Source organism: Portunus trituberculatus, chromosome 41 (genome assembly GCF_017591435.1).
Source record: "Portunus trituberculatus isolate SZX2019 chromosome 41, ASM1759143v1, whole genome shotgun sequence".
Classification (NCBI taxonomy): domain Eukaryota; kingdom Metazoa; phylum Arthropoda; class Malacostraca; order Decapoda; family Portunidae; genus Portunus; species Portunus trituberculatus.
The window spans coordinates 14,689,685-14,697,714 of NC_059295.1; the positions used below are offsets into that span (position 1 = coordinate 14,689,685).

Sequence of the window (8,030 nt, forward strand, 5' to 3'; positions counted from 1 at the left end):
GGCAGGACCAGCTGGCAGACGTGAATGCTGTGCTATACTCTGTCACGTACGACGGCAGTGGCTCCTTGTTCCTTATACTCGCTTCTCTCTGGACCTCATGCAAGAAATGTAGGAAAAATATTCGTCTCGCCAACGTTCATTACTCAATAGCAGAAAAAGGTAGAAGCTGGAGAGAAAAAAAGAGGAAAACGGAAATTCTACATCATTCAATTATTTTCCTAATTTCCTGTCCCGCACATAATTACAAGCTTTCTGACTAATAGCATGCATTTATCCTTAACACTTTCATACTTTCACCTGATATAAAATGCACCGGAAAGCTGCAATAACGTAGATGATGAAGGAGGAATAAACGTATTTCGACAATAGGTGAGCGGCGGCGATAGTGACAGTGTGGTGTGGACTGGTCAGGACACCACAGCGACCTCTATAAACCAGCTCTCCCACACACACACACACACACACACACACACACACACACACACACACACACACACACACACACACTGGAGGACCCCTGCTCATCGCTGCTACTGAACCTCAATACTCTTATGAAGAATATTTAAGGTATCTAAATTTCCGTGGAATGATTAGAGGCGCTGAACATAAATATCCGCATCATACCTACAGAGTATTTACAGGCCGTGCAGTAATGATTTGACGTTCAGTTTACACCTGCTGACGATGTGAGCTTAAGATGAAATTCGCGTGAAGAAAATTAGTCTGTGAAACTAACACGGAAACGTATTCTTTTTTTGTCTGTTTAAATTTTCATGATTTTAAGAGGTTTTATACGACGTTCCAGTAAATATTATCATCGGGACCATCCGGCTGATGTGTATTCAGCCATCAACATGGAGCTCAACTTACTGGTTATAAAAATTTATAGCCCTGCTCAGCACCAGGCGGGGCAGGAGTGTTGCCAAGACTACCATCACTACCACTACCACCACCACTATCACCATCTTGCCCTGAGCTCCTTCAGAAGAATATATTTGTAGCTTTCACTTATAATCACGGATGTACGAAAGGCTTGTTTTGAAAAGTCGTTGATTGAGGAAGAGACAATCTTTTATGAACTGATGAAGCAAAAAGTTTATGAGACGCACTTGGTTCACGCTCTCAACACGCGCTTGATGACAGTGTGTGAAGTTTCTTTATCTAATCGTACTCGTAACTTTCTACAATAAGACAGTAAAATTGTAACTCAAAGCTACATTTATGTATCTTATTCCCAGTGGTTACACTTAATTAGTCGTGAGAGAAGCCGAATTACTGGAAGTGGAAGTATTTTTATTGCGAGAGCCTCTTCATTATGTTGTGTGTCTGCTTGCCACCGGGGCACTAATAATTCTTGAATTTGCTTGGACTGACATTTGTTATAAGTAACAGACATGATGGAAGACCGTTATATGCACACTCAGAAAACAACCATGCTCTATAAAAAGTCGAATAATAAGAAGACATTAGAAATAAGATCGTCAGTAACAAAAATATTAGGAAAAAATTCCCCAACGCGAATATAACAATCTATTTTCCATGCTGTGTCTGCCACTTGACACTCCCGAAGAAGTACACGAGGTAAGTATTGGAGACTGAACACTTACCGGATAATCGCCTGGTTTCTAACCATAATGTTTACGTCAACTTAGTAACATCTCTCCAATAAACACCTGATCTTGTGACGATGTAAATGTTTTGTGAAGACTTCCTTTATAATGAAAAGCGCACGAACATCAGAAATATACTTTTACTACAATGCAATCCATTTTGAGCTGCCTTTCCATCCACAGGCGGTAGTCACTCTGAACGGTGTGCTGGAATGACGCCCTGCCGTATCGTTGTAACACGATTGGAACTAAGAAAAATTTCCCCTATTCAGCAATAAAAAAACTGTAAAACAATGATAAATAAGGTAGAGCAAGTAACAATTAACTCTGTAATGAATGCGCAATTGTCGGTAAACAGTGACCCCTGACAAGTACAGGCGCCACACACACACACATGGACAGGCCGGCATAGCACATGTGAATGGGCGACACAACATATGGACGGGTGGATCTGTTTTGAATAACTGGTGTTTCCTCAATATGAACAGACAACGTCCTTATATACAAATGTGTGGCGTCATCAATAACCAGCGTCAACAGAAATACTAAGTAACGCTCTCCGACAGATGAAAACTAGAAATAAGGACACGCGACAACCCTGGAAACAAAGCGTTGGAGAACAGGCCGATGCTGCGCTGGATGGAGATTCACGTCCCGGACTCCTTGAACAAGACCCTTAAGACCATCAGAATCACAAGCGCTCGGAAGCCACCAAAGACAAAGGGAGGCTGAACTGATGGTCATGGAAGCGGGAAGCCATTGATCTGGTAATAATCACTCATGTCTAAGGAAAAATTGGATTAATAGTATGTATTATCCTTTACCTATTGAGTATATGGAGTGCCTTCACTATCCTTTTGTGTTAAGATGTTCACATATTATGCCAAATTTTGAAAGATACCCGTAAAAAGGCATGGGAGAATTCAAAGAGTGAGAGAGAGAGAGAGAGAGAGAGAGAGAGAGAGAGAGAGAGAGAGAGAGAGAGAGAGAGAGAGAATCGACATCCCTAATCAGATACCAAAGCATCTTCATTATTTTACGTTTTCTCGCCACAATCCAATTGAATAAACAAAAATCCTACGGATCCACATCTTAGAAAAAAGGCTATAATCCTTCTTTTGGGAGGAAGAGGCGACGAACTCCTGGCAATAAGAATCCCGTGACCTTTCCCCATCAGCACTACGCCACGAATGATGACTGGTATTGTTCCGCTGCTTCCTGCCCTTGCTAGTTCTCGGCGGCAGTGTGAACGAGGCTCGAAGTCTGCCTGCCCTTGAATGGCGGCACACACGATTCTCTCATAAATCTTCTTTAAGCGATTTGTACAGGCATGTACCGGCCATTAACAGAACAATATAAACTTTCTCCGTTCAGGGTACAGAGAGACACGCGTGTGACAGCGTGAAGGGAAAACACTACAGATGATTGTTTGACCTCGTGCAAGTGCGTGACATGATGGTTGGATTCATTGGTCATCTCACAGCGTACTACTCTACACCGTCATGTACTGGAGAAGGATGTACAGTTACTGTGATAACTCAAGAACATGTGCCTATCATTGGGAGGCCTCTGCTCTCAGGCAGTACCAGCCGCAGCAGCAGCGTCTATTGTCAAGGAAAACAGCGCCCAAGAGGAAGGTTGTCTTAAGTGTGAGAAAACGATGTCATTATGTTAGATGTAAAGTTTTTTCCGGCTTACGGTATGTGTTTCAGTACAAAACATCGCATACAACGCAAATATGAAGCAACGCTAAGCAGCCATATTGTAATTTTTTCAAGTCTTTAAATTTTTATAGTTTCTTTTCTGCAGTGACACAAAAATCGTATAAATATAAATATGTGCTTGGTAATATATAAACCTGGTCTTAATGCTCAGCAGTTAATTAACTTCTAATTTTGACTTTGAATAATGATCACTTCATGTTATTAACTAGGTTATAAACTGTTTTTTCAGAAATTCTACCTGCTAGGATATATTCCAGTCTGTCTGCGAGCAATCTTACAAAAATTATAAAGTTGTTCAAGAGTATACAAGATTATCTTTAAATGACTTACACCCAGAGTATGCTGCTCGCATGCTGACTGATACACGAGAAAGGTCAGCCGCTGCATAATGAGCCAACTATTTATATAAACATTCTAGCAGAGTGAGTCTGAGGTACTGGACGTGCAGGAGTGTGTTCTCCATATTCCCTCGGTAAAACACCATTGGCTGAATACTGTGATCAACTCGTCACACGTTATAGCCTTGTATTTCAAAGGTGTTAAGCACAAAACACTTCCCCACCATTCTTAGTTCACTCTTTGAATCATCTCTATGAAGAGAGATGAAGAATTATGTACACTGTCACTTGTTTAATTATGAAAAAAAGTCATCCTTTAGTAATATGTTTTAAATTAGGATAGATAAGAAAAAAAAAACATTCTCTAGCTCCAGACCTGAAGTATTTTCTTGCTACCTACACTTGAGGGCGTTCATTTGACTCCAGACAGCAAGGTCACAAAAAAAGGATGGGACATACTCAGATGCCGCCTCTTTACCTTACGCCGTCCTACCAAAACATAAATATCAACATTAGCATTAATACATAAACGCTACCGTCATTCGCTCTTCTCCAAACATTGAACTCGGCCATTTTCAGATGAACTAGATTGATAAGGGCTACTATGTTCAAGCCAGGGTACTGTGCTGATGAGTTTCTTCTGGGTCACCACGTCGTTACCCCCTTCTTTCCTGAAAGCTCCAGTGAAATAGTGTTTTCCGTGAATGGCCTCAGTGGTTAGTGTTTCTTAACTGACAGTAAATATGTGTTGCCGAGTACTGCGTCTTATCTCCCTTGGTCAAGATGTTTATACAAATACATTCTGCTCTCAGACAACTTGGCTACCACAGTGCGTGTGTCTAATCTCACTGTGACATGTTGGTGTACTATATACATAATTATCGCATCGACCTCTCACTGACTCCACTCCTTCGCTTCAGAGGAGGTACTGTAAAGCCTCTCATGCTCACAAATAAAGTAACCTTCTGCTCTCTCTCTCCCTTCCGCTGAGTTGAGCTGATCTATCATAATCCAAAATCAACCGAATTGAATTCTACTTAACCTACATTATTTTTTCCTAGAATCAACTAGGACAGCGCTCTTGTGGGTTCATCAATTACTAATAAATTGTTCAACACTATCGACAAATCTCTCTCTCTCTCTCTCTCTCTCTCTCTCTCTCTCTCTCTCTCTCTCTCTCTCTAATTATTATCATTATTATTGTAGTAGTAGTTGTAATTGTTGTTGTTCTTGTTTTCATTGATATTCCCCCTTCCTTACTTAATCGATAATTTATTTTTATCATTATCATTATCTTATTTCGGTAATCATTTTTAAGAGAGGGTGAGGGTTTAAGAGCAGAATTAAGAGGAAGGATAAAAGATTGGAACTGACACTGGGACAGACCATTATGCAGTCAGGACAAGGCGGTGCAATCTACAAAACGTACACACGGTGATACAAGATCCTCTATTACGTATTGGTGTTCACGTGAGTCAGCCAAACGCAAACACAAGCACAAGGCCAGTCACTGCACACACACACACACACACACACACACACACACACACACACACACCATGCAGTTTGAGATACAACCGTCATCATATTCTTAAACATTTCAGCGTCCTATCTCGACTACTAATCAATCGGCTTCAATGTAAGCTGTAGTTTTTTTTTTTTAAGTGTTTTCACATTTCTCTTGATAAGTAGGAAATCATTCATGAGAACCTGTATGAGCATCGCTGTAACACTGGAACAATAGTCATTAGATGAGATGAATATGTTTAAGAATAAGGTATTAATAGATTTACATTTACTGGGGATCTTTTTTAGGAATGCATCAACAACTTTACTACCGATTTGCAACAAGTTATCGCCACCCTCCCTCCTCCCCTTCCACGCCAAGTAGTCCTCCCTCCCAAAAACCCCATGCACAAGGAGGGCGCGGCGGCAAGGTGGAGGCGTTGCTGGCATTCTCCGAGAGGTGTTCGGCCTGCATTTGAACGCTGGCAAGACTATATTTTCAGCTTTTCCTGCACCTGGGACCGTCTCGTACTACTTGATGGTTTGGGCGGCAAAATGTGTGTGTGTGTTCCTGCGCCGCGGCAAGCTATATCTAGGCATATCTACAAGTGACATTGTTATATATACACACAGGACAATCAAAGCACATAGATATTTACTGTTACAGCCATAAAGGCATTCACATTCGTAAGCTACATAAATATGCATAACGTAACCTACAATAATAACACTAGTGACTTCTTCCGGTTTCGAACAATGAAGCTTCACCATGCAATTTCTACAGTCTATTTCTAATGATGTCACAAAGCTTCCCCTGCGTCTTCACAAGTTGAATTCTGCTCTACGAGGACACACTTTGCAATGCTGGGATGAAGAGTGACGAATTCAAACTAATCCCAAGATCCCCAGCAGGTGACTGATGCATGGAGAAGCAATTCAAAGGTCACCAGTAACTCACCTGAAGCCACAGAGGAAACCACTACCAGCCCCAGCATCAGGAGGCGCCCCCAGGCAGACACGGCGGCCATGGCTGAGCTGCCTGCTCGGTACGTCTGTCTATCACTCAATCTTGCTCTCTCGCCAGGCGCCCCGCGCCTCGCATGGCACGCCGTCGCCACTTGTTCTTGTTCCGGCAAACAGGGATACTTTTGCACTTTGTCGCACTGAACAGTAAATGTATACACAGTTCCTCTTGGGGTTTACTGAATGCAAACCAACTTCATGAATCGGTAGCCGTCAACTTTGTTACAAGACAGCGTAACAAAATGTCCGGCAATTACAATGGCAGTGAGAAGATGAGAGGATTCCCCTTGCCACGCTACACCTTGCTGCACCACGACTGCCGCCGCTAACTGCTGAGCGAGCCCCACCGCGCCACACGTCCGTACAAGTCGACAGTTGGTTGTCGACTGCCAGGAGGGCGGGAGGGTCTGTGCGCCACCCCTGACCTTAGCTGCCAGATCCTCACTTTCATTCCATTTCCTGCGAGTGTGTTCGATGAGGACGCGCGTGGAGTTGCAGTCTCCTTCTACCACCACTGCTGCTGACAACTGAGTGCCCTCCACAGTCTATTATATCAGCTCCACCACACCAAAACTTTAATCGCATATAAGGATGTACTGCACACTCTATCTTGTGTAGATGTGTGTGCACCGCTGTATGCAAGACCTGACGGGGAGCAGAGAACTAGATTCTGGAGGAAGGAAAGCAAGGAAGGCAAGCACGTCCCATCCTTCCACTCCTCCACTCCTACTCCAATGAGAAGCGAAACGCCTCCGGGAACCTCACCTACACGATTGGAAGATTTATCGCTTGCACACACACACACACACACACACACACACACACACACACTCTCTCTCTCTCTCTCTCTCTCTCTCTCTCTCTCTCTCTCTCTCTCTCTCTCTCTCTCAGCTGTGACTCAGGAAAACAATCGCGTTCTGTCCTGCAAGGATCTCATTAATAAATCTGAATGTCACCAGCCCATAAAAACTGGAAACTCAGTCTTTGAAACCATTGTGTTCACTTGCATTCCACATCAAAACTTGCTGCACACACACACACACACACACACACACACACACACACACGACCTAGTAGCTCAGTGGTTAGAGCGCTGGCTTCACAAGCCAGAGGACCAGGGTTCGATTCCCCGGCCAGGTGGAGATATTTGGGTGTGTCTCCTTTCACGTGTAGCCCCTGTTCACCTAGCAGTGAGTAGGTACGGGATGTAAATCGAGAAGTTGTGACCTTGTTGTCCCGGTGTGTGGTGTGTGTCTGGTCTCAGGCCTATCCGAAGATCGGAAATAATGAGCTCTGAGCTCGTTCCGTAGGATAACGTCTTGCTGTCTCGTCAGAGACTGCAGCAGATCAAACAGTGAATCACACCGCGTAATGTAGAAGTTAGCACACTCGGTTCATAACCGAGAAGGCCCGGGTTCGAGTCTCGAGCTCGACGAGGCAAATAGGCAAGCCTCTTTTAATGTATACCCCCATTTGACCTAGCAGCAAGTAGGTACGGGGGATTGTGGCCTCGCTTTCCTGGTGTGTGTGGTGTGTGGTGTGATTTCAGTCATACCCGAAGATCGGCCTATGAGCTCTGAGCTCTCTCCGTAATGGAGAAGGCTGGCTGGGTGAACCGTGAATACACACACACACACACACACACACACACACAATCTTGAATGAGACCGTCATTCTTCTTATACATCCGATTGAAATATGAATTAACAAAAAATGTATTTTCCAACCTACATTGCAATAGACTGATTTATTCCCCAAAGTTTTACATCAACAAATCAACACTTTAGGCTGTACCTATGAAATAAATGGGCAGGACTACATTGATTATG

At 43.3% G+C, this 8,030-nt stretch overlaps 1 protein-coding gene across 1 annotated transcript in view; it reads right to left on the reverse strand.

The window, feature by feature from the left end:
* LOC123516671 overlaps window positions 1–6,644 on the reverse strand; it is a 161,554-nt gene extending 154,910 nt beyond the window's left edge. Inside the window, exon 1 of the mRNA XM_045276273.1 lies at window positions 6,137–6,644. Coding sequence (XP_045132208.1) covers window positions 6,137–6,206 — 70 coding nt within the window. The 5' untranslated portion in view covers window positions 6,207–6,644. The remainder of the gene's footprint in view (window positions 1–6,136) is intronic.
* Between the last annotated feature and the right edge of the window lie 1,386 nt (window positions 6,645–8,030).